Consider the following 27186-nt stretch of genomic DNA (forward strand, 5'->3'; position numbering starts at 1 on the left):
TAAGATCTTGCCGCTTCTACAACGTATACCTTGTTCATTCTCGGTCCTGGCACTACATGTGTTAAGAGTAGTAACTTGTGTTCACATGAAGATGTAGAGCTTAAAAGCTCTTCTATGTCATCATCTGTGTGATCTCATTGTGAGGCAAATATCACATATTGCATCCTGGTCCTCCATTGAGTCCTCATCGCAGTAATGACCTGATGATGTGTTACTTCTTACCAACTGCTTTTGAGGCTTGTTTCTTACAAATTAGTAGATCAGATTGGAATAGGAACTTTAGAACCTATGTTTAAATCTCACAGGGAATCAAGGAAAATCCCCTTCCCCTAAATCAGCTATTTTCAACCACTGTGCCATGGCACATTGGTGTGCTGCGAATGGTCTCCAGATGTGCTGCAGGAGTTTGGGGGAGGGTCATTTATTAGTAGGGCCAATGGGGTTGTGAGCCCCCCACCAGCAGCATTGTCAAATTTGACAATTGTCAATTGTCAAAAAACTGGTGGTATGCCTTGACAATTTTAGCACCTTGTCATTGTGCCATGAGATGAAAAAGGTTGAAAATCACTGCCCTAAATTAAGGATACTGTTCATGTGTTGATGCTAAAAGCTTTTATTTGTGAAATAGTATTATGTAGTGCTGAAGTTTAACCCCTTGTGTTGGGGAAATGGGAAGCTATTAACCATACCTGTGTAATTTAACTCTGTATAAATACGATAGAACTAATGCAGAAATTATTTCATGAGTAGTGTATGTAATATATGCTAAAGAAAATGTTTATGCAAACAATTTAAATGCCTAATTTCTATGGGTTGCCTATGAGATCAGTTCTGATTATCTTAAATTTGAGGAGAAATGCAACATTCTTGATTTTTTTTTTCCAGTAGCAACTTGTGTTATGTCTTTTTCCAGTTATCTCAGCTGGTAGAGCACAAGTTCTTATTTATCCTATCTAGAGGGTTTCTGATGGTTCCCAAACTTTTTAGAGGCCCTAGAGCAGCCATTTTCAACCACTCTGCCATGGCACACTGGTGTGTCTCAAATAGTCTGCAGGTGTGCCATGGGAGCTTGGGGGAGGATTATTTATTAGTAGGGCCATTGGGAGATGTGAGCCACCCCACCAACAGCATGGTGTGCCTTGTCAGTTGTCAATAAACTGATGGTGTGCTTTGACAATTTTTGTACCTGATCAGTGTGCCATGAGACGAAAAAGGTTGAAAACCACTGCCCTAGAGACTGCTGCCTGATTTATAAATGCCTAGGGGTGTGGCTATAATGGTGATTGGGCAGCAGTGCTCCTTTCCCAGTAGCAGCTTATTTAAACCTTAATGCTCAAAGCATAAGCTGCCCTGTCAGATTTTTGTGGCCAACAAAAAATTGGGTGATGACCCACTGGTGGGTACCGAACCCACAGTTTGAGTACCGCTGTTTTAGACAACTGTAAAGGAAATCACTTATACAGGGTGTCCACAAAAACACTCCCTGATTTCAAACAGGTATAACATGCAACTTTATTGTAATAATCTTTCACAGTTAGTAGCTTCAGATGCAGGATTTCATTCAGTTTCATGTGGTATATGGTAGCATTAAAGGCACTCAATGTGCACCCCTCTGGTTGCTCAGCAAACATCGATGCGATATTCCCCTTCAGTCCAGACGCTCTGCAGTATATCTGGAGTTATCATGCAAACTGCTTCAGCGATCGAAATTTTCAGCTCCTCCAGGGTTGTAGGTAGTGGTGGTACGTAAACTGTGCTCTTCACGTACCCCCAAAGAAAGAAGTCACAAACAGTTAGGTCCGGTGACCTTGCAGGCCACTTGCAGAACACCTGATCATCTCGTCCAGCACGACCAATACATCTGTTTGGCAGGTTCTCATTGAGAAATCTCCTGACAGCAAGATGCCAGTGCGGCGGAGCACCATCTTGCTGGAAAAGATAGTCATCATGCTCAGCAGCTAGTTATGGAAACATCCAATTGCTCAGTATCTCCAGGTAACTTTGACTAGTAACAGTTCCTCCCTCAAAGAAGAAAGGACCATACACTGTCCTCTCTGATATGGCACAAAACACATTAACTTTTGGTGAGCCACAACACTGTTTGATCTTGCAAATTCCAGTACACACCAGCTGTGTTGCTGTGGGGTGGCGGCCATTTTTAGATTTCCTTGCATCCCTGTGGTTTTCAGGTAAGATGTCTAATCACCTGAAAAAATGAAATAACTGTTGTTAGAGAATCGGTTCACAACATGTTTATCAATATATTTGAATTAGTTTAGATATCATAACATCGTGAAATCAGGGAGTGTTTTTGTGGGCACCCTGTATTTTCTAGCTTGTTAATCTATTAAAAATACTAGTTTTATTATTTTGCAAGCCTTTGTAAAATTCCACAAATTGAAGTTAAGAGAAACTCAAAACTTAGCAGAAAAAGCAAATATGTAACTTGACTTTTTCCAGTGCTTCTCAAGAATACAATACTTTAGGTAACGGGTAGTACCAATTATTGAAAGAAAATATTCTAAAGATACGAATACACTTTTAGTATGTGTTGGGAGAACTTGAAACATATTGCCTGTAAAACGGCCTTTTCTACACCCTTGTTTAAATAGTGTAACTGAACTTCAATATTTACTTTTGAGTGTTCGTTCTCTCTCCTTTGCTGATATGAAGAATAACTAGCAAAAAACTTCTGAGTTCAGTGACTGATGGAGTAAAATTTATATTCAACTTATTTGAATTCTGTGTGAACAACTCTGCATAAATACCATTTCTATTAGAAGCTGTATTTCTTTCCCAATATTAGAAGAAGTTCAAGGCATTGGATGGTTAGTTATATTACATGTAACGTTATAAAGGAATGCCTTCCATTATGCTGCTTTCTTTAGCACTGATTTGTTACAGTGCTCTTTGTCCTGATGTGATTGACAACTTTTCCAGTCAATGGGAGCAGGGCTTCTAGGAGGCATGGGGTCAGTCAGCAGCGCTTTCCTGACTAGAGATTATGTTATAGTCTATTTTACACAGTTCTTGACTTTCAGAATGGCTTCTCTGCATTATGAAAGATATTACTGTAGTAAATCTGATTACCTTGGTTCTTTCTAAAATGTTGCTCTGGAGTTGGAGCAGTAAAACAAAAAGGTATTTGTTGCAGAAATTAACTTATTTGATGTTTTTGAACCACTCATGCTGTTCTCCAGCCTCTTAGTGACTTTTGAAATGATCATTTTTCCAGTTTGAGGGAACAAAATATAAGCAAAAAAGCATTCACAGGAATACAAGTGCAGTGGTCATCATTCTATTCCTGGCTATCTGTGACAAACAGTTGTAGCAAAAGTGTTCATACCTCTGAATTTATTTTCTCTTTCAGCGGTAGCTAAATCACTAAAACCTTAATCATTCCTATACATTTATAATTCGCATTTCTTTCACGGTGAAAGTCAACACAGCATATATGAGGTCTCCAAGCATCCTCCCATCCAGGCACTAACCAGGCACTGCATCATGTGTCTTTGGACCATGCCCTGGAACCAGTATTTCTTGCAAATTTTCTTCTTTTTGCTACTTTACAAAACAGTAAACTTTTGACACATTTTTGTTCTGCTTTTTGTAATGTGATTTTTTAAAAGAGTGCTTATCAGTTCATGTTCCAATTTGTGTCTTAATGTCTGGTTAGTAATAAAGTTCTGTTCTTGTGATGTCCTTATAGGAAGTTGAAAAAAGGAGGAGAATAGAAGAAGCATACAAAAATGCCATGACAGAACTGAAAAAGAAGTCCCATTTTGGAGGGCCAGACTATGAGGTATGAAATGTGTGCAGTAGCTCAGCTATGTTAGTTCATAAAGCAACATATCAGACAGAATTGTTACTCTCTAAATATCCAGTATTTACCTAGGTTCATGAGTAACTGAAAGCAAGGCTTTAGTCAGACCTTGAGAATCAAGAAAAGGCTGTGGTTTAAATACATTTTGAGGCACATTTGCTAACTACGCCTTTTGCTGAAACCTTTCCCTTTTTAGTCAGTGAATAATAGAAGTGTTGCCAGTGCAATCCATCAGTCTGTTGCATGTGCTGAGTCACACAGAATATGAAACTGAGGAAGGCAAAATAGATCATTACTGCTTCTAGTGGATTTTCAGTCAACTTGTGCAAAATAAAATATGAGAAAAGACAGCAGTATTAGAAACTATGATGTGCCTTTCACATTTCTTCCATCATTAGCGCTAGCTAACTTCATATTTTCATGAAGTCATCTTTATGTCCCAGCAGCTGTGTACATCGGAATGACAATTGATTGAGCTACCTCAGATACTCGCCTATAAGCCAGCCTCACATATAAGTCGAGGCTTTGCGCAAAAATCATGGAATTTTCTATGACCCTCAGATATGTTTGGGGGGGGGGGGTCCCTGACTATAGTTTTGTCTGATTTTACCTGAGGCTAGATCTTGAAAAATAACCTACCAGTAATTGTTACCTAAGAACTGTACAGTCTCTAATTTATTAAAAATATAAAGATCATAAGATACATTTTTATTAACTTTTAAAATTCTGATCTTCACAACCTTTTTGTAAACACTATCAGAGTAAGTGCACTGTAAACAAGTCGTTCCCCACCTGGGGTACACGTACTCCTAGGGGCACTTGACAGGACGTTTAGGGATAATTGATGAAAAAGAATTGAATAATGGCAGAAAAAGGCAGGTAGTGCTCCAGAATGCCTTGTAAGGCAGGAAGGAAAGTAGCTAGTTGGTTGTGAAAGCCCCACCAGTAGCTAATTTTTGGTCATCAATTCATGCATGAATCAGTGATTGAACACCAGCACAGTAAAAAAAGCTGAAACATAATATGGAAAGTGATCAATCACCCAAAATTTCTCTGGACGCTTCTAGTGCAAAACAGTGCAAAGGCATAGTCTTCAATTCTTCAAACAGATAAAAAGAGAAAATACTGGAATGAATACATGAAGTATGGGTTTTCATATAAAGGAGATGAGGTCTTATATTAATAATTGCAAGCTTTTAGCTAATATGAGGGGTACGATTTATGGAAACGGGCTGACAAGGGTTATGCAAGTGAAAAAAGATTGGGAACCACTGCAGGAGAACCATCAATCAAATCCTTTTTTAAGGTGCCTGGTGTGTTAATCCAGAGCAGGGGTGCCCAAACCCCGGCCCTGGGGCCACTTGCGGCCCTCAAGGCCTCTCAATGTGGCCCTCAGGGAGCCCCCAGCCACCAATGAGCCTCTGGCCCTCCAGAGAGTTGTTGGAGCCCACACTGGCCCAATGCAACTGCTCTCAGCATGAGGGTGACTGTACGACGTTTTGCGTGAGCTATGGGCCAAGGGCTCCCTCCACTGCTTGCTGTTTCACATCGGTGATGCAGGAGCGACAGCAAAGGAAAGGCCAGCCTTGCTTTGTGCAAGGCCTTTTATAGGCCTCGAGCTATTGCAAGACCTTCATTCATTCATACAAGTTCATCCTTAATATATTCATTTATGTTAATTTATTCAAATTTGAAATGTAAATTAATTCAGCCCCCAACACAATGTCAGAGAGATGGTGTGGCCCTCCTGCCAAAAACTTTGGACACCCCTGATCCAGAGGCTCTACATATAACATACAACTTAGAACACATAACTGGGAGTGTGCAAGTCAATTCACAGTGGAGAGACAAGCAACAAGAAGAGACTTTTACAAGTGCAGCTGCACATAGTCGCAACCCTGTTTACTCAGAAGTAGACCCATTGCTTTCCATGGGTGGTGTTCTTAAGTAATGGTGCACTGAACTGTAACTTGGACTTTGTTTCAAATGGAAATGAGGATTACATCCTGGGGTTTAAAAAAACAGACCTCTGCAAAATGCAAGCATTTGCAAAATGGAAGGAGGCTGCAGCAGGCTCTACTAAAAAAGGAGGCTTGCTTGATTTCAATGGAAGTCTCAGGAACAATGAAAAGGTTAATTTTGGCTGGAACTTGCCAGGAATTGCCTTAGAGATTAACAACCCTTTAATTATCTCTGCATTACTTCCTTGGTGCTGCTTGAAAAGCAACTTTTCCAGAGTTGCTTGAAATGTTCTGACCCTTGAGGGACCTCATAAGACAAGGTGATAATCTAAGCTTGATTTATGGGCAGAAATTTCTCACCCTATAGGTGAGTATCTATGGCATGTTTGTTTATATTCCCACAAAGATGTTTTTTGGGCATGGCATCTTGAAAAGATGGACAATCCAGTTGAATTTAAGCACTTTCATGTATCAGTCATTTCCACGAAACAGAGCATTGCATTGAAATTCATGGAACTTAAGTGTGCTTACATTTGGTGAATCATATTGGACTGCAGTGCTATCCATATTTACAGGGAAGTAAGTTCTGTGAACTCAGTGAGGCTTCTGAGAAGACACGCATAGCATTGTACTGTTAGTAATTTTAAAATGCTCACATCACTTATCTATACAAAAATATGCAAAACAGTATAATCTGATATCAGGCAGTGCTAACCCTGAGAAGTAGAAATACCCAGGTCTCTCAATTTCTAAATCCATCTACTTCCCCCATATGTATATAATGCACAGTAGTGTCTTATTGGCAGAAGTACTTTCCATCAATACAAAGAGAATTCCACTCACAGAAGGAAAAACCCAGGGGCTGTTCAAGATTTGCCTTTCATCATAACATCGCAAAAACCCCGTGAGGCAGGTGAGGCTGAGAGATGGTGATTGGCCCAAGATAATCCAGGGATCTTCATGATCAAGTGGGATTTGTTCTCGTACCTCCCTGGGCTTAGACCAACACTGAAACCTTTACATCACACTGACTCCCAAGTGTGTGTCAGTAAATTTCTTTCTTGAAACAGTGAAACCTGTTTGCTAAAGGGAACAAGTGAAAGTGATTCATGGGCCGTTAACTGTAACAAGAAACCATTTACCTCCTAGTCTAGGGCTAGGGCTGCAATCCTATACGCAACTTCTTGGGAGTAAGCCCTGTTGAACACAGTGGGAGTTGCTTCTGTGTAGACATTACTAGGGTTGTGGGGTACTGCTTCATCTACTACACTATATTGGCTCTCGTGTAAACTGACTTGATGGAGAAATGTGATAGCCATTTTAAAATGATGGCAACTCACCATTTTTTTTGCAAGAGTTATACAGCCAATTGTGTCAGTAAAAATTTCCCTGACCACAAATTAACCTTTTCCTTTTGAAGAAGAACTGGAATACATCTGGTTTCCTATCTAATAAATTCCATCCTTTATTGATCTTTCCTATAGGAAGGTCCCAACAGTCTGATTAATGAAGAAGAATTCTTTGATGCTGTTGAAGCTGCTCTTGATAGGCAAGATAAAATAGAGGAACAGGTAATTTACATTTAGATATGCAGTTCAAGTTCAGAACATGCATGTCACAATAAAATTGCATTAAGGTACCTTTCAGAACGCAGTCACACCATTCAAAGCTTGCATACTTATGTGAGTTAATGCAGTCTGCTCAGTATTTATGATAATGTTCTGCTGTACCCACTAGGGCACTACAAACGTGAATGTTTGAGAACTGTGATACCTTAAAATGAGCATAGTGAGTTTGTTGTCGTTTGAGGGCACAAGTTCCCTATGTTGTGATTTTTCTGCTTTTTAATTTTTTAAAAAGGGCATGCATTAAAGCTACAAACAATTGCTGTCTGTGTGCAGCACAGCCTTTATGTTAAGACTTCACATTCTGCCTGTCAGAGAATTATTTGTGGCATTTTTTTGATATTCATTAACACTACTTCCAAAGCCTGTTGCAGACCAGTGAATGTAATTTGTTCTCTTAGTCCCAGAGTGAAAAAGTCCGATTACACTGGCCATCATCATTGCCACCTGGTGATGCCTTCTCTGGTGTGGGAACTCACAGATTTGTCCAAAAGGTAAGATGCTTCCTGGGCTGCTATTGAAGAGGAATCATTTGGTTGTCCTCTAATGTGACTGAACTGTTGTCTAATCCATGAGAGTCCTGGTAGACTGTGAATAAGATCATCCAGTTTACTTTTCATTTGCAGGGTAAAGAGGATGCCTTTTTGAGAGGAGTTGATCTTGGGGTGCTTCATTTAGTTAAGCATCTATGCTTGCAAATTAATTCTGGGGCAAGTTTGTTTTCCAGATTCCTGAAAGTTTTTATTTTGCACAGTGTTGAGCTGTATGTTGAACTGGTGGATATGAAACAACTGATAGCTTATTTTGTGTATCTCAAACATAACCAATAACGTTTGGCATTTATGGGAATGTATTCTTTACAGGTTCCTGTTGGGAACATTACATAATAGGTGCATGAAGTCAGCATTTGCTGCTATGCTCACAGCTTATGGTGCTTTTGTTTTTCCTTTTCTTCATGATCTTGTGCTTGGAAGTTGGTACTGAATGCTCTGTTGTGCCTTTGTTCTGATTACTTGGTTTTTTCTTTGTCTGTTTCTGTTAGCCCTATAGTCGCTCTTCCTCCATGTCTTCCATTGATCTAGTCAGTGCCTCTGATGATGTTCACAGATTCAGCACCCAGGTACTGTATGACTACAAGGAGTAGGTTTACATATCTTTGTGCTGTATTTCATCTTCTTTATTCCTGTTCTTTCTTCATTAACATTTGTGCTTGTTTTAAACACAGAACATATGGAACTATAGAACTTTGTGTTCCAGCCCTTAAATTCTTTTTCATTGTTTGAACGCTTGCCACTCCATGCCAAGGCCTAGTTCTAGAGCAGGATTAACTTCTGCAACATAAACATAAAACTTCTTTAAGAACCAGCATTTTGAATAACTTTTATCATAAAAGCAGAAAGTCACCTGGACTGTGTACAATGAAGATGAATTTGGTTTCAAAATAGCTGCTGTTGTATATAAATCCCAAATGTTCCAAAACTGTATTTTTCCATACTACTCCAAATCAGATACGTCTGAGTTAAGCAGCATTCCTTATACTTCAGCAAAACTCTCAACAATTCTGGAATGCTCACATTTTTACTTAAATTACTTAAATTTAGACTGCATTTGTCTTGGCAAAGTATAGATTGGAAATTCTCAATTCTATTTCTCCCATTTGAAAATATCCATTATTCTGATGCACTGATCTGATTACACTGGGGATATAGTGTTTGAGTGACTTGGAAGTTAATATCAACAAGATATATTTGTAGCAATCTCAAGGACACTGAATGGTTTACTCCATTTTGTCCAACCTTCCTGTTATCTTACAGATGAATTTTTCTTTACCTGCTCTGTGATTGAGAAGGACTTGTGGTCCCATCTATCAATTTTCTTCTGCTTTCAGTGTAGTAGAAAACTTGCAAATTATCTGTAAAGAGAGAAGAAAAATACATATCCTAAAATGGGAAGTTTGTGGACAACTGGTTTATGAATCTGTTCTTAAGGGTTTGATCCTGCAGACTGTTGAGATATCATGCCCCTCAAAAGCTTATTAAAGACTCTGAGATCAAAAGCAAGGAAGAATGTTTCAAAGCTTCTTGTAAATCCAGAATAGCAGGCAGAGTACAAATTGGGAAAATTCCATTTATCACAATTGCATTTAACTCACTGGTCTGATAGGTAGAATTCTAATATTTGAAAGTGAGAATTATGAAATACATTCCAGAAGTGGAGGAAAAACACATCACTAGAAAAATATCCTTTTGGCTCTTTGTTTTGAATTATTGCTGTCATGTACAATTGACAGTGAACCTCTACCTATCTAGGTTCTTAATGTTGGTGTTTATTTTTAAAAGTGGACTGGTATCTTTGCTTTTGAGCTACACTGAAGTTCCAGAAGGACTTGGCATGGACAGGGCCAGCTCCAACCTGTCTACTAAACAATGGAGGAAGAATTGGGGTGGGATAGACAAGTGCTTAGAGATGCAAAAATCCTTCATTCCTCAGAATCTTCTGAACCCTGGCACCAAATTTGTAAAAAGGATGTTGGTACTTGGATGTCACTGGAGTGACAAAAGCATGTAACTGAACACCATTTGTTCAGATTGTTTAGAATGAAATTTGTTACTTCGGACACTTGATTCCTGAAAGAGGGCATGTTGTGGAGTATAGAATCAGGTTCACAACAGCTTCATCTTCCTTAGATAAGGCTGAACAGTGATTTTGTTTCTGTCCCTGAGGCTGAAGGGCTGCACTGTTGATTTTAAGGATAGTCTCTGTATGTAGAGATCAGAACTGATAGACTGTTTTTGGGATAATCAGTGTAGTCCATAAAGTGTATGACATGGTGTTGTGGCCTTGAAGTAGTGGCTGGATAACTACCTGACTTGCTTTAGTTCATCCTAGGCAAGAAGTTTGCAGTGACTTGTTATAGGTGACTGTTCGTTGTAGGTGACCATTTGTTGTCTGACTGTGGGGTTTTGCTTGGGGCATGTGGTCTGACTTAGCTTCAGCATACTTCTGATATACAACTCCGCATTACCTTTGCTTCCACTCTGCTTGTGGAATATTACATGGATAAGCTTGTGCTAGGGACAAGGCTGTGTATATGTTGTGATCTGCAAAAAAAATCACAAAATGAGGAATTTGCAACCCAGTTCCAGAAACTCCCCTTTTATTGTTTTAAGAAAATAAGTTTCTAACTCTTCTGGCCGTGAAGTATTTAAAAGACTTTGGACAATGCCTGCTGATGATGTCTGAGAAACCTGAGTAATGATTGGGAGACTGCTTTTCATAGCAACTTGCCCCTTCCCTTCTCTAGCAAACAGTATAAATATATGCAAAATAGTTTTTGAAAAGTGAGATTAATTATGCAGAAAAAGCTCCGGGGATGTGCCTGAATCAATCCCCAAATTTCTAACCCCTTGACTCGAGTCACAAATGAGTCATAACAGGCAGCCATCACAGCTCATCCAGAGCCTTTTCGACTTGAGTCCAAGTCTTTTCAAAAAGCAAGTCAAGCCACTAGTCAGGTGCAGCTCCATGGGAAAAAAAGGAACTGCTGGTGGGGTGTGTGTGTCAGAGTTCTCATTTAACACTCCCCAGATGTTCCTTCCTAGCTGCAGTCAGCAATGTAGTGAAATCATTCACTTAAACCACCATTTTCATTTTATGATGTAAACAAATGCTCTGCTGTTATTCGAGCGAGTGCAGTGCAGCACAAACTATGGGTTCCCTACTAAACCCCACCAATGATCCTGCCATTCACATCACAACTCCCAATTCCGCCCTCAGAAGCAACACCGAGCAGTACAACATGGACGGACCTACAGGGAAGCGTCTGAACTTGGCAAGGCGAGAGGGGATGGGCAGCATGAGCAGACAGAGGTGGCAGGTGGGAGGAGGACCTGCAGCAGCCAAGAGGACCCAATCCTTTGCAGCAGCTTTACTCAGAAGTCCCACTGTGGTCAGTGGGGCTTCCTCCCAGGTAACCATGGAGGAGGATACTAGGACTGCATTTTCTTTCATTGCAGCCTGTGGTGCACAGGTGCACTGGCATGGGAAAGAGACACACAGGCAGTCTGGGGTCAAACAGGTGTTGCTGACTTGCCCCTTCCCTTTTGAGTTGAACAAGACAGCCCATTGCCCCCTCCTTCTGTTTCCTTCCCCCAGCCTCATGCAGCGTCCCTCCTCCCAGTCTCTTCCTCCTGGAGCCATCCTACCCTCCCACCAAGTCTGCTGCTCGCACCAGACTAAATCCAGACTTCTGGATCACTCACAAAGTCTTCAGAGGTTATATGGGAGCTGCCAAAAAATAGTAAGCAAGCACACACATGCACACAAAGCAGACTCTCCAAGTCTTTGGCTAAAAATGTCTAGTCTCCATGACTTGAGTCTATTCAAGCCTTTCCTTTTTCACGGTAAAACCTCCAAGTCCCAAATCAGTGCCTGAGTTTTTGACATGCGTGCCTCAAGTCCTCACAAGTCACAAAATACACGTTTTGGCAACTCATGTCAAGTCTACAAATCATAGGTCCCCATCACTGAAAGGCTCTATTTCAATAATTTAAGCAGGTTGAAGAACTCACTTTTTCTTTGCATAGAATTGTTATTGCTTGGACACAACTTTAATCTGGATGGCTTTTTTAGTTATGGATACTCAAGCAGTCCTTTGGTAGTAAGAAGGAACTCCATAGCATTTTGGTCAGTTATCACTACTTTTTCAGTTCCCTGCTGCCTGGTCAAGAGAAATATTTGTTATATTCTTGAAGACTCAAGACACCCAATGCCAACCCTTATAGCTGTTCCTCCTCTGTCACCGGTCCCTTGTTTACCAGGGCGTCATGCTTTACAAGGCCCTGAAGGATTAAAGAAACTCCCTTCCAGTAACCTGGTACTGTACCAGAACTCAGGACAATAGTAGACTCAGTGCAGCTCCTCAAATGAAACTGAATGTATTTACCATGGACAGTTTGGCAATAGTCTTTTTCTCAAATAGTTCAGCTGTATGATCCAGCAGTGATACAGTTCAGTTATTTTAGGTCTTTTCTACCAACTCCAACTTCCGTACTTAAATAGGAGCTGATATGCATTTTGAGACTACTTAGCTCCTCCACCTTTTAGTTGGCCATTTGAGAAGGAGTTTAAAATCGTACTGCCCTTCCTGCACTTCTTTAACTTAAATAATTTTGGGAGGAAACCTGTAGATTGAATAGTAACCAACTTCACACAAACAGAAAAGTAAACAGGAAAAGGAAATCTCTACTCACGATCTGTTCAGTTGGTTCTCATGAAAAAATTGAAACTACAAGGCTAATGGCATAAACTTTTTTTTAGTTAATCGTACCTGCATTACAATGGCTCTGTGCTGAATTACTCAAGTGGGTACAGTGTATGCAGGTACAAGGAGAAAGGGAACTTTTTGGCCAGCCATGCTCCCTAATACTGAAATGCTGCATCTGCATCTGCAGTTGATGAACATGGGAGGCCATGGCTAGCAAGTACATCTCATTCCCTCTCTATCGCGGTACACTGGACAAGATAACTCCGGGTATATCTGCATACGGCTTAGATATCCCTAATTATAAATGTTATGAGTTCAAGTTATGCTGTTGTCCAGTGCGTCTATAAATATGTTATTTATGTATGTTGGAGGAGGGAAGCTGTCTGAAGATAGAAGACAAGTTGATAGCAGCATTGGCTCTTGAAAATATAGGCCACAAGACGTTGGTTTGCCTGTACCAACCAATTAGGCAACATGTCATGATGCACTTGCACAATAGTTCTCCATACATACTTAAACACCAACATTTATTTCTAAAACCTTCAATAATGACTGTAAAAAGTATAGAAAATGTGCTTAGTTCTAATTATATGTGATGTTGCATTGTGAGAAAATTCCCTTTTGAGCAATTGATTGATTTCTGCCATGTTTAAACGTGTCCCAATTTTCAAGCAGTCTCTCTTCTGAAGAGCACAGGGAGAAATCTTCACATTGTTTCAAAGAAGAACCAGATTTGTCTGAATCCTTTGACTTGTGCTTGCTCATTTGGCTCCAGAAGTTCCTTTGTCTCAATCAATTTCTTTCAGGAGTTCGGTTGCTAGTTTCTTGGTTTGTTCCTCGTAGTGAACAAAGACTAGCTTCTGTCTGCAGAGGAGGAGGTGGAGTTATTTTCATTAAGTTTTTTAAAATTTGTCTTTGAAAGGTGGAAGAGATGGTACAGAACCACATGACATATTCATTACAAGATGTGGGGGGCGATGCCAATTGGCAGCTCGTAGTTGAAGAAGGTGAAATGAAGGTAAATATAGTACAACTGTTAATGGGGAATGTAACTGACTAAAATTAGTTTTATTGCACTACAGGGATGGTTTGGTTTGGTACACACATTTGAATCTGAGCAAATTACACATGAACTGGGTGCTTCTTCAAGTGACAGAGATAGCAGAATATAACCTTACTGCAAGTTTTTTATTCCCTTTGGAGTAAGTTATTCTTGCCTCCATTATTTTACAGTCCCCACTGAAATGACTTGTCTCCATTTTTTTTTTTTTGCATTTTTTTTTGCATTTTGCATTTTTTTTTTTGTTATGGGGTGCCAGAACCCTAGCCCCTCCAATGTGCTGCAGGCTTCTCCTACAGACCAAAGACTGAAACCAGAGACTAGCAACCTATCCTGATTGATGTGCCTATTACAGCCTGCTCCAGGATGGGAGATGGGTAGTTCATGGCCTCCTCAAGTCTGGCCTCCAGTCTTGGATTAGCCAGTTAACTTTCGGCGCCACTAAGCACTGAAGCCAGTTGCTGGAGGAGGTGCCCGTTTACCAGACTGGCCCTACTCTTCTGCATGTTCTGTCTTGCTTGCACACCACTAAGCACTTGAAGCAGTATGCCAGAAGCAATTGCTCAGAACTCTTGGCATAGTGAGACAGACAGATATCTCTTAAAGTAAGAAAAGTCTTGTTAAAAGGTAAAAAGAAAAAGACAAAAGCCACAAGGCAAGATTGGATATTTCAGCTTAGAAGCAAAGTAAAAAATCTAAATCTGATTAAAGAACCACTTAGGCTGAAGATCTATGGTCAACTCTTATATTGGATGGACAGCTTGAACTGTGAGCTTTGAATTTGCTGGAACAAATTGTGCCAACTTTTATTTGGTTACTGAGGCTTGGTACTATAGACTTCTTCAGTGGTCAGTTCTGAGGTGAGAAAATCTATCTTAGCTGCCCGGACTTCTAAATTTTTGTCTGGTGAATGGACAAGCTCACTGGACAAGTGCAAGCAAAATCCAGTGAGGTACCTGGTGCCTTTTTGCACAGGGGACAGGTGTCAGCCACACTGGCACTGCTCAGCACACTTTCCATGCTAAGCCCTCCTTTCTTTAAATGTACATACCCAGGATTACTTTTGCTACCAGTTTAACTCCTTTTCAAATGAATTCTGTGAATTCAAATGAAAAAGGCACAGGTGCATTTTTGGTTAATCCAAGCAAACTTTCTCAAATGTTTTTAATTTTTGTATTTGTTCAAAGGTGTACAGGAGGGAGGTGGAAGAAAATGGCATTGTTCTGGATCCTTTGAAAGCCACACATGCAGTCAAAGGGGTGACAGGACATGAGGTCTGCCACTACTTCTGGAATGTTGATGTTCGTAATGACTGGGAAAGTAAGTAATTGCTCTAGCTACTGTTCAAGACTCATAGGTAGCCCTGTTGGTAAATTAGAAAAAAATGAGAAGGCCCAACAGTGTAGCATTTCTTTATATTATGGCCAACTAAAATGTCAGTCATGCTCAGCTTCTTCCCACATGATTTCGCTTAACACTTGACCTGCAGAAAAGTTGTGTAGTGCACAAAAACTTGCTCACTGCTTTGTGACATTTTAATTAGTCTTAATAAAGTTCTGTCTCCATTGGGACTTTCTTTTGTTGTTGTGTGTGTTGGTCTGGATATTGTATGAAAAGCTTTAATTATTTAATTGTGTGTTTATTTTCTTTTTAGCAACCATTGAAAATTTCCGTGTTGTAGAAACCTTATCTGATAATGCAATCATCGTCTATCAGACACATAAGGTAATGCTTCACATTTTTAATGGTGCCTTTACTTCATAAGACTTTAAACCAGTGGTTCCCAACTTTTTCAACTGGTGGCTTCCTTGACCTACTTGGACCACTGACCGTGGCTCCCAACTAGGCTACAATTCTATACATTGGATAGGGTGATGGGTTTTTCGTGAGGATTCTGCGGCTCCCCAGGGAGCCATGGCTCACAGTTTGAGAACCACTGCTTTAAACTCCTATAGTGACATCAACACCCTTGGCAGTTTACATAGTATGAGCATAGTATAATGACAACTGGAAGCATCCTAACTATTAAAAATGGTTGTTACTTCTGATCTAGGTCAGTTGTGACAGTGAAAAATTAAGTGTCCAGTATTATTACTAAGAACTGGAAATGGATAATGGAGCAATTTTCTTAACTTTGCCCTCCAACTTTTGGGTTCTTTTGGGATTTGTATTTTCTGTCCACCTTTTTAGAAGTAGCTAAGACACCCTCAGGAACACTGTTGACAATGTCTCTTCACTTATTATGTAAACTAACAATTAATAATAATTGTCAATAAGTATAAATAATTAACTCATTGAAGAAACTGTAGCTAAGGAAGAGCATTGATCTTCTCATGCTGACTCCAATTGAAACAGTTCAGGCAATCATGGTAAACTGTCTTGCCTGGGAAATTGGTCATGGCCTACCCTGAGATTGTCCTTGTGAGTGTCAAAGAATATTATTTCCCATTCTTGTTAAAGCTGGTTATCCTGTTCAACTCTAATGCAAATATTTATTCAGCACCAAGTACATACCTCTGACCTCGGGATTACTCACTAAATCCACTTGGTCTGAAAGCATGTGAACTAGTTATATCTATTTTGAGATAAATCAGAATGAATCACGCATAGAGCTGCTCCATAGTGTTAGCTTGAATTCTTTTCTCTGCTTTATTGTGCTGCAATTTCTGCCAACAGCACATTTTAACCTAAAATAATTTTCCACTCAAGAAAATGTGCATTTATTTGATGTGTGCAGTGATTGTCAACTCAACCCATGAAACCTTTTCAAGAACAAAATTCTTTTTAAAAAATCAGATGCTCATCTATGTCAGTGATTTTCAATGAGTGTGCAACACATTAATGTGCCATGCATGGCCCTCAGGAGTGCCACAGGAGCTTGGGGGAGGGCAGTGGCATAGCTAGCAGGGGGGTGGTCCGCCCCAGGTACCACCCTTGGGGAAGTGTAACACCACAAATGCCCCAACATTGCTAACATCTCGAAGGTTAGGAGTAACCCCATCATGCCATATGCCGTTGGATGTGGAATTTCTAGCGGAATGCAATGCAAAAAACCGGATTGAAATAACTCCTTTCCATCAAAAGTTATGGCCAAAAAACCACAAACAAAAAATGCATTCAACCCTATGGAAAATGAAACTGAGCCATATTGCGCATTTACTCATGAGTAGGTGAACTTGCCATAGTATGTCAGAAAGGGCAGGCTGAGAGGAATCCAATGACACCAGAATGGTTCCTAGCCAATGAAAGCAGCCCCCCAAAAACACCAAAGAATGAAGTCCCTCCCTCCAAGCAGACAAATGTATTGAGCCCTATGGAAAGAGAAAGTAAGCCATAGGGTCATGTTTACTCGTGAGCCTTGGCTCCTGGTCAAGTCAGGCAAAGAGGAATGCAAGGCTAGCTGCGTGGTCCCCATCTGATGAAAGTGGAGCTCAACAAATGCTCCAGAAGGCAGCCCCCGCCAAATAATAAACCAGGGGCTTGAGCTGGTAAGGTGGGCACTGAGGAGGGCTGAAAATCTCACTGATTTTGGGGGGGGGGGGTGTTATTACAGGCAAGGCTACAGAGAAAATGCACTTGGTGAAATAGGACTGGTTTCCCCTTATTTATCTGTTTTTCTTTAATTATTTATAATTTTATTGTGCTTGATGATGTCACTTCCAGCCATGACATCACTTCCAGGTGGTCTTGGTTAGATTGTCATTCTAAAAAGTGGGTCCCGGTGTTAAAAGTTTGAGAACCACTGCTTTAACTCAAAACGGGGCAATGAGACATCGGGGGGGGGGGTGACACCCTAGTGACCAAAATTGTGGAAATCGTGACTTTTAGGAATAATACCATCATGTTATATACCATTTAATGCAGAATTTCATCCATTGCTTGTGGGGAAATATTCACTGCATTTATTTTTCTGGCCATTATTATTATTCATTCCTTGTCATGACTATTACTGTCTCTGTTTCATCTACCTCACAGGGTTGTTGTGAGGACAAAATAAGGGGCAGAACCATGTATACCACCCTGAGCTGCTTAGTGGAAGGGTGGTATAAAAAGTGAATTAAACAATATAATTAATAACTAATATTTAATTACCACAATTCTATGTAATTATTAATTAATTGAGTCATATGGGGTGACAAAAATTTATGGACCCCTGGTGTCAAATGACCCTCTGGGGGAGGGTACTTTGTTAGTAGGGCCATTGAGAATGTGAGCCCCCCACTAGCAGTGCAGCGTGCCTTGTCAATTGTCAAACTGATAGTATGCCCTGAAAATTTTAGTGCCTTTGTCAATGTGCCTTGAAATGAAAAGGTTGAAAATCACTGATCTAAGTTGATTCGTCTAAGATTAAACTCTAGGACTGAACTGTTTTCAGAGAAGAGATGGCTTTCTCACTCTGACCAGGGAGCAGGAGTAATTCTATTAGGAGATTTAGGAGATCTCCTATTCTATTTAGGAGATGGTACATGCAGCAGTGGGCTCAGCTGTGCTTTCAGGCAAAAAAGACAGGGCTTTAGCAGGCTCCAGATTCAGAATGGGCCCAGCTCTGTTTCACGGCAGCAGGCTTGAGGTTTCTCCCTCCCTCAGAGGACCCGGTCAGAGACCAGGGAGATAGATATGGCAGATTAGCACTTCACTTTTCTGTTGCAGTATACAGTGGACCCTTGGTAAACGTGGGGATTCCATTTCCAGGACCGTACTGAATGCTGAAACTTGCAGGTTTGGGCACCTGAAATCCTCTGAATAAAAACTAGGTGTCACAATTTTCAGCCTTCTGGAGGCCTCAGAACGCCTTCTGAGGGCCAGGAGGCTTCAATGGCCTCTACAGGCCTCAAAACACCCTCCGGACAACTCCCGTCACCTCTGAAGGGTACAGATTGGATCCACCCCCGCAGGTTCTGAACCTGAGAATAGTCCAATCCTCTGCTCCTGAATCTGCGGGTAAGGAGGGCCGCCTGTACTGTGCAGGAATACCACAGTGGCTTTATTTGACATTCTGTCTACTGGAACTGCTGGCTTACACCTTGGAGTAGGTTTTTTTCAGGATTATTTTTCCTTCTGATATGCTGATATTGGATTCTCATTAAGTTCTCTTAGTATATGGAGATGGCCTAAGGCACCAGTATTTATGGAGCAGTAGGTGATATACAACAAGGATTTATAGCAGTGTAAAACTATACATGAGTGGATAGAGAGAAACTTTTCTCCCTCTCACAAAACTAATATATCCCCAAATAGTTGCTGCATTTCTCTGCAGGCTGGTGTAGTAATTCAGAAATTTAATTACAAATCACAGGTTCCCAGTTCAAATCTCACTGCTCTAGGGATTTAGCAAGTTAATCTCTGTCTCAGCCTCCTATCTGCAATATGGGAATAACTCTGACATACCTTACAGGATATTTGTATGGTTTAAAATGTATGTGAAGCACCATGAACACAGCTGCATAAGTACATCTGCATTACTACTTACTGTTTGCTTTCCCTATAGAGAGTATGGCCTGCGTCTCAACGTGACGTGCTGTATTTGTCTGCTATTAGAAAAATACCAGCTTTCAATGAAAATGATCCTGAAACATGGATTGTCTGCAACTTCTCTGTGGAACATGATAGTGCCCCTGTAAGTAGTATCTACCATACCTCTGAGGTTTATTGTTTTGGTTATACTTTTAGATTTCTCTCCAGGTACCATAACCTAATTCTTTTCTCATATGCAGTGTAAACTGGGCAAAGGGAAAGGATGATTAAAATGGCTATTAGCAAAAAATTTTTATACGTGTCAGAATAAGTTTTTTTCACTGAAGTGAAAGTGGAGGGACAATATTATGTCTTCTTAATCAGCATTATCAGTGTAGCAAACTAAGTGTTTATATTTCTTGACAGTTGAACAATCGATGTGTTCGTGCCAAAATAAATATTGCTATGATATGTCAGACGTTGGTAAGTCCACCAGAAGGGAACAAGGAAATAAGCAGAGACAACATCCTATGCAAGATCACGTATGTAGCGAATGGTAAGGCATGATTCTTTTTACCTGTCTGTGTTCAAGGTTTGTGATGAATACAGCATTCTAGCAAAAGGCTCCCCCCCTTAGCTGTGAAGCACCTCGGTTTAGGCGCTATGGGTTGTATTCTAGCCCTACAATATGCAGTTAAGGAGAGAGTTTCATTTTGTATAGATGCTGCAATTTGGAGCCAACCTCCTCAAAATTGGTACAATAACTGTTTATGAAATTGACAGTGGGTTGAACCTAAGAGCCAGTGGGGCACTGCTCCATTGTTGGAAGTTCTTGTTAGCTGGCAAGGGATAACGCCAAGAGCAGTAACTTGTTTGGCCACACTGTGTCGCTCTAGATGAAGGTTGTGTCTTACAACTGACTTCATGTGTGGATACTGGGCTGTGTATATAGCATGACTTGTGAGGAATGTCCATATATTTTGTCATATATTTTGTCATATTTTGTCAAAATGGGAAACATGACCTGTATACATACACTGAGGAAATTAAAGTAGTTGACCAGAATGGAACGTGTTCACTATTAAAGTGAGTTGATAATTGCTGGGTGTGCATAATTTCCTGCAGGGAAGAGACCTCCAAAGTCCTTTCCAACTAACATTCTGTGAGTTATTCATGTTGGAAACGTTGCAGCCCTTAGCAAGAACAACACTCATTGCATGTACTTACTAATAAAACATTATTTTACTTACTTTTGATATAAAAGGGAATTTAGCCAGCATTTGCTTGCTCAGATATCCAAAGTATTAGTGCTTGATGGCATTGATACCAGTGGTCTTTGTTTTTGTGACAACTCCGTGACCTGAGTAACTATTACTAACGTTTTACATATGGGTTTTTTTAGAAAGTACAACTTGTGAAGGCTACAAAATGAGTTCAGGACAGAGGCTGGAGATAATTGGTGCCTACGTGATTGCATAATTGGAGTTGCTGTCCAGGGAGCAAACAAAGCTGTTCAAACTGGGGGGAGGTAGAGGGAGGCAGCGAATAGGTACCCCCCCACCTTCCCATTTTTATCTAGAGTATTTTCACTTTTTCTAGAACAAGCTTGACTCTGATTTTTATTTGCAGTGAATCCTGGGGGTTGGGCTCCAGCTTCTGTGTTGCGGGCAGTAGCAAAACGAGAGTACCCCAAATTTTTGAAGCGGTTTACATCTTATGTGCAAGAGAAGACAGCAGGGAAGCCTATCTTGTTCTAGTGTTAACAGGTATGTAACACTTGGCTATGAATCCCTTTAACTTTTGCTTTTTAGGTATGCTAAGAAATACAATTTTACTTAAAGCTGTAATTTTTACAATAACAGTAAGCTGAAATCTTCCTTGAATAGGAAGTGAAGAGAGTTTTGACTAGGGGTAAAGCTGGAGTTTGAGAATCAGCCTGATGTTTTGGGGATGGTTCCCTCATTACCAAAGTACTCTGAAAATACTGAATTTTCTGATGGGGTATCTGTCTTGAAACTTGTCTGAAATTTGCTGTTTTGATTTTTGTTACTTTTTGGTATAAAACTTTTGAGTGTAAATACAGGTGTGCATCACTTAACGATCTTCTGCTTAAGAACAGGCCACATGTACGATGGTGGTCGAAGTACAACAAAGAGGCTCTTAATGAGGCAGTCTCATCTCGCATCCTGCAGCAGAGTGTCTGTTTACACAACAGAGAGGCTCTTAATGCAAAGAAGAGGCAATCTATCTCCAGTAGCCTGTGCAGCCAGCTAGTTTCTGGCAGGGAGTATCTGTTTTACCCAACAAAAGCACTAGATTGGGCTGAATGTTCACTTAATGACCTAATCGCAAAATGGGGATTGGATAGCATATCCCCGTCAATTGGTGCCCATCTAAATTGATGCTCACTCCTCTCGCTCTCATATTATAAATAAATATAGATATATGTGTGTATTCTCCAGCTTCTGGAGGGTATGATATGGTTGCATGAGTAATATAAGAAAGAACGCCTGGATGGAGTTCCCTACTATCAGATGTAGATAAATTATAACTAGGGGCAGTCTAAAATGGTAAAAATGAAATAACACTGCTATAACGTGAAATTGGGCTTATAAAATGATAAAACACAATATCCTACTCAGCTAATGAAATAACACTGCCATGTGCCTATGTGGAGCATCTTTGGATGATCCTGAGTGCTTTTGACTGTGTTTTTAAGCCCCTAACTCTCTCAGAGTTCTGTTGCTGTAACTGGCTATAGAGTTTTCTGAGCATGCTGCCAAGGACAATGCATGCAGCCCTATGGAAAGTGAAATTGAGCCACAGTGCACTTTTACTCATGAGTAGATGACCATGCCTTGATCCATTGGAAAGGGCAGGCCAAAAAGCGCAGCGCCAACAGAATGGCCCTGATCAGATGAACAAGAAGGAAGTCCCTTCCTTCAGCCTGATTAATGTATTGAACCATATGGAAAACAAAACTGAGCTACACTGTCATGTTTACTCACAAGTAAGCAAATGCAAATGCTTAATGGTTCCTTGTTATGTTGGTATATTTTTTTCCTGCACTTTAAAACCAATTTGTTCCCATAGCAATTCAATGCCATGTTAAATTCTTTTGGTTCAAGTTGCTATCTTCTCAGTGTTTTAATTTGGAAATATTTTAATTTGTGTTTGGCAGCATTAGGTTCATTGCAGTTGTTCATACAAGTAGCATGCAAATCTTAAATGGCTCCTATAAGTTTAATTCAAGTAGTTGAGCTTTTCACGGGGGGGGGGGATATGAGAGAGAGAGATGTTTTATTTCTGTGGCTATGTCTGCTGATAGCCGCAGACATATAACACATATATACCACCAATATGACAGTGATTACACTTGATAAAAATGCTTTAAAATTGATTAAAATATGGAATAAAACACAACACTGCTTCCAGCCCTTTTTTTAGGATAACACGTCATCCATAAAAAAAAACTGTTTTAGACTGCCTCTAATATAACTTACCATATATACTCATGTATAAATTTTAAAAAATGCCCCCTTCCCCCCTTTAGTTTTCTGTTACTGCCTCAGAACAATTACTGGCAAGTTGTCTTCAAGGAATTTCACACACCCATAGGTTTTGCCCTAGACTTATCCATATCATAGCAAATTCTATTTTGCCTTGCAATTTGCTTTCAGCTTATCCATGAGATAGACTTATACATGAGTATGTGTGGTGGTGGAGCCTTGCTGGCTAATGCATTGTTGCATTTTGCTATTTTCCTACATTGCAAATAAACTCAGTATTAAACTCTGAAGTTCTCTCCCTTCTGTTCATTCTGTGGGTGTCCCTTTTTTTTTTGTTGTGCAATCCAAACCTGATGTAATGGCTTTCAGGAAGGGATTTCTGAATGGTGTCCTTTGAAGCCGTGATGTGAGAATTTGCAGAGAAAGCAACATTGCATTTTCATGTTCAGTAGTTCTCCTATTTACAGTGTTCATGTTTCATAATACTGTCCTGGCTTTTGTGACAGTAAGCAGAACTGATAGACATTCATTTTTGTTTTCTAGTGTTTGGAGCAAGGCTGTGTGAACATTCCACATTGGAGAAATGAACCAAAATGAATGCTCCAAGCTGGAAAGTAGGATCTACAGTCTTATGGCCCAAGTTCTGGATTCTGTACTCAGTTGAAGAAATACTGTAATGCCATGAAGCTGAACGTTCACTGTCTTCTGCTAGCTCACCTTGCTGAATCAGTGTGTAATTATAAATACATGTGTTGATACATGTATATGGCTGTATTTTATTTGCGTGCTTTAGAGGAGAAAAATACAACTTTGGGTCACCAACTTGGTTTACTGCTTTAACTTCTGAATAATTTGAAAAGCTTTTGTTTACTGTGGAACTTCATAAGACACTTGCACAGCTCTTGTTTTTGTGTACGTCTAAAGAGCACAAAGGACAAAATGCACATATAGCATACTGTATGTGCTTTATATGCACAAAAACCTGTTGTGTTCTGACTTTTTTCAGGTTTGCTGTAAACTCTGTGTGTCCTTCCAGAGGGGTTTTGTGCTTGCTTTGTATAATCATAGTCATTGCTGCTGGTTTCTATGATAAATCATCTTGTTATGTAAAACGTCTCAATATGTGAGGGCTGTCAAGATCCTTATGACTTTGCCTTTTCTGTGGTCTTGCTCCTATGAAGACCTTCTAGGTTCTGATGGAGGAAGTGTGAAAAGCTTTATTTTTTTCAGATATCTTTATATTTCTATTGTATTTTTCAGTTGTGTATTACGTGCTACAGCAATTGGGTTACTGAACATGATTCAGAAATTTCTAAATAGATACTATACAAGAGGGCATGACTACCAGAGAAAGCTATAGCAGTGTGTTGCCCAGGTTGTGCTGTGTGGGCTGCTTTCTTGCAATCACATTTAGGGTTTTCCTGAAACTGCAAGAAGCTACACTGTAATATTTATTGAAGCAAATCAGACTACATGAGAACATTCCCAGTCTTGAAGAAAGTGTTTTCTGGCCTGCACATTTGTGTTTTCTGTTGAATAAAGCTGTGCTATATGAAGTTCATATTTAGAACATTTCACACACACATACACACGCACGCACGTGTGCACACACACTTGTCCCCACAATCTGGACTGTAAGAGGTGCAAAAATCTGTAAAACCTACATGTCAAGTTCCCCTTAGTTGCTGTGAGAGAACTTTCAAATATCTGCCTGTCTTTCATACCAAGAAATAACATAAGAAGTGAACAGTGAGAAGAGACTGGTAGTCCTTTAAGGAAATACCTCGTTTGATGGTTGTACTTTGAAATGGAGATTATTCAGACATTTTTAGTTGTTTGATCAGCTTGTGTATATATAGACAGACAGACAAGATTTGAATATATTTTTGGAAAGAGCAGAAAGTCTTATTTCATATAGAGTAGCTGAACCTGAAAGCAAGGGCAAGTACTTTTTAATTAAGATACAGCTGATGAAAATCTTTAGAGGTTGGAAGCAATTTGCTTGGGTATGGTGATTGTATCTGTGGTACGTTAAGGTTGACACAACACATGCACATGGATTTCATGCTTTTTAATCTCCTTTATTTGCCTTTCTTTCAATGATGTGCATGGAATATGCCTTATTACAGAATAACTCTGTTCATGATTTGAACATGTAGAAAAGTGCCTATGGGGTAATGCTAGTAAGGCAAATATGATGAAAAATTAGACGTGTTTACTAATCACCAGTAAGCATTTTATATACAGTTTCTTATACCTCAGATGTGTTTAATCTTTTTACAATCAACTGGAAAAAAATGTTTATTCACCATAGCCACTGATGGGAACTTCCAAACAACAAAAAATGCTTAGACCCTGATTACAAATTTAACAATATACCATTCTGGTAACTATATAGAACACATGTAAGTAACTTTAATTTAATTGGATAGCTTTATTTTACAAAGAGATGGAAAGTTTACAAAGCGGTATATAAATCTTAATATCATTAGTTGCATTTGCACTAAATGTGATGTATTTTGCAATTATGTAAATAAAAATTACACTAAAGATACTATTTGTAAAGAATACATTTTACTTTTAGACAAGTGGTGTCACTTCACTAGAGCTAGCCCTGCCCAGTTGATCATTGGAGGCTTCTTAGGATACATGGCAAGAGCTAAAAACTGGCATAAAAGCTTTTCATGAGAAACTGACACTTGATCAGTACGTGCCAAATACCTCATGCCCCTTCCTTCCAGAATAGAATTCCCTCCTTCCCCACCTTTTGATTGGCTCTTTGAAATTGGACACTCCACCTGTCTTGAACTCAGACTTGTTTTCTGCAGTCTGACGATGGCCTCCTTTGTATTTGGTAGGAACTAATAAGCAGATGCTCCAGTTTATTTTGCATTTACTTTCGTATAAATTAAATCATACGGGGGATTCCAGTGAATGCAGAGCCTTCACCACAGGTGGTTTTATCTTCTCAGCATCTGTTGTTGCCTTCAAAGCCTAAATCTGCCACCACATCAAAATTCTTTACATCACATGCTAGACTGCATTCCTTCTTATTTAGTTGTGGGGGGAAATGGTCAGGAAACAAGGGCTGATCAACCTGGTTTTTAAAGCCTTTCATTAATGTGTTTTTCATTCTGACTAAAACCTATAAATTTCTTGGAATCATGATGCTATTTCACCTTGACAGAAATTACTTTTTATATTATTGGGCTGTGCTGGTTCATCAGAAGTTGTACTGGTTCTCCTTAATCAAAGCGTCAAATCAAATTTTTACCAACCTTTTTGTCAACTGTTGTATAGCTATATTTGAGTTGCCACTATTCATCTACATACTCAAAACATGAATCAATTTTTACAGCATCTTGAGTGTGTAGAGTGTGACTGTTCTATGATAGCTTTATGATCCTGTAAACTTAAAAAAAAACTAAACAGAGTTGGCTCTTCCATGTTACAATCACAAATTTGAAAACCAGTATTTAAAAGTGAAAAGTATTAAAAGATATTATAAACAAATTTCTGCTTGGTTGTCATTTTTAATAGCACTGCTGAAGTAACATTGTTATGATTCTAAAAAGCTACTATTATACATGGATTTAAAATTTGCTTTGTTTACATAAGTAACAATTGTTTATGCAGAAAAGGTAATTTAGAATTCAGGTTAGTAAGTGGAGCTTACAGAGCAGGGAAAGTACATGGGTATACCCTATGCCATTCTACATATGGTAGAAGAGAGCATGTAAGAAAATTGGTCCAAGGCTCAACCTGTATCTCTTCATGCATGCCTAGGAGGTGAGACTCACAGCATGATAAATTGTGAAAAGGTCTATATTCTGAGATGTGCTGTGGAGGTAAGATATTTAAAAGTAGGTTTTGGTATCACTCTATCACTGTTGACTTACAACCAGACTGTGCAAGTAAGATGGCTGCTACCATGTACAAAACTGCCCTGCAAAACCTAAGTGTGGATTGAATAGTACATTCACTAGCCATATTTTCCCACAGTGACTTTTTTCTGCCTGCTACAGTCACAAGCGCAAGTACTAGCTGTTGGCTTGTATGGTCTGTTGGAAGAGTCTGTTGGAATGGGGGTGTTTTGACACACTAGAGGCTGCTGATTTCAGCTACAGAGGTCTTATGGGAAAACTAACAGGCTTCAGAGCAGTTGGGTAGCATCCAGAGGATTGTTGTGGAGGAAGGCAAGACAGAAAGCAGTCAGACCAGTTCATGTGAAGTGGAGTGAGGTCTTACAGATACTGTATACCTTGGAATGTGTCACTCAAAATTACACATCAGTTTAAGTTGCATAGCCTTTTGCTTCATAAGGTAATCGTGTGTGATAACACCTTATCTGGGATCTGAACAATTTCAGTTCTAGTGACTCCAACTAAACCCCTGGATTCTAGGTTAATAAGGATTGCCAGATGTTCTGATGAAGCAAGGACATCTGTTATCTTTACATGCTTAGTTTTTGAGCACCAAGATTGATTA

At 39.7% G+C, this 27186-nt stretch overlaps 1 protein-coding gene across 2 annotated transcripts in view; it reads left to right on the plus strand.

Annotated features, from left to right (window-relative positions):
- CERT1 (ceramide transporter 1) overlaps window positions 1–26211 on the plus strand; it is an 88851-nt gene extending 62640 nt beyond the window's left edge. The window contains exons 8-18 of one of the 2 annotated variants that reach the window (XM_066615905.1): window positions 3710–3802; window positions 7269–7355; window positions 7811–7903; window positions 8452–8529; window positions 13598–13693; window positions 14923–15055; window positions 15390–15460; window positions 19224–19352; window positions 19616–19745; window positions 20819–20955; window positions 23242–26211. In XM_066615905.1, the coding sequence (XP_066472002.1) occupies window positions 3710–3802; window positions 7269–7355; window positions 7811–7903; window positions 8452–8529; window positions 13598–13693; window positions 14923–15055; window positions 15390–15460; window positions 19224–19352; window positions 19616–19745; window positions 20819–20946 (1038 nt within the window). In that variant the 3' untranslated portion in view covers window positions 20947–20955; window positions 23242–26211. The remainder of the gene's footprint in view (window positions 1–3709; window positions 3803–7268; window positions 7356–7810; window positions 7904–8451; window positions 8530–13597; window positions 13694–14922; window positions 15056–15389; window positions 15461–19223; window positions 19353–19615; window positions 19746–20818; window positions 20956–23241) is intronic. The other variant, XM_066615906.1, reaches the window with a different exon arrangement.
- The last annotated feature ends 975 nt before the right edge of the window (window positions 26212–27186 follow it).

This window comes from Tiliqua scincoides, chromosome 2 (genome assembly GCF_035046505.1).
Source record: "Tiliqua scincoides isolate rTilSci1 chromosome 2, rTilSci1.hap2, whole genome shotgun sequence".
In the NCBI taxonomy this organism is placed as follows: Eukaryota; Metazoa; Chordata; class Lepidosauria; order Squamata; family Scincidae; genus Tiliqua; species Tiliqua scincoides.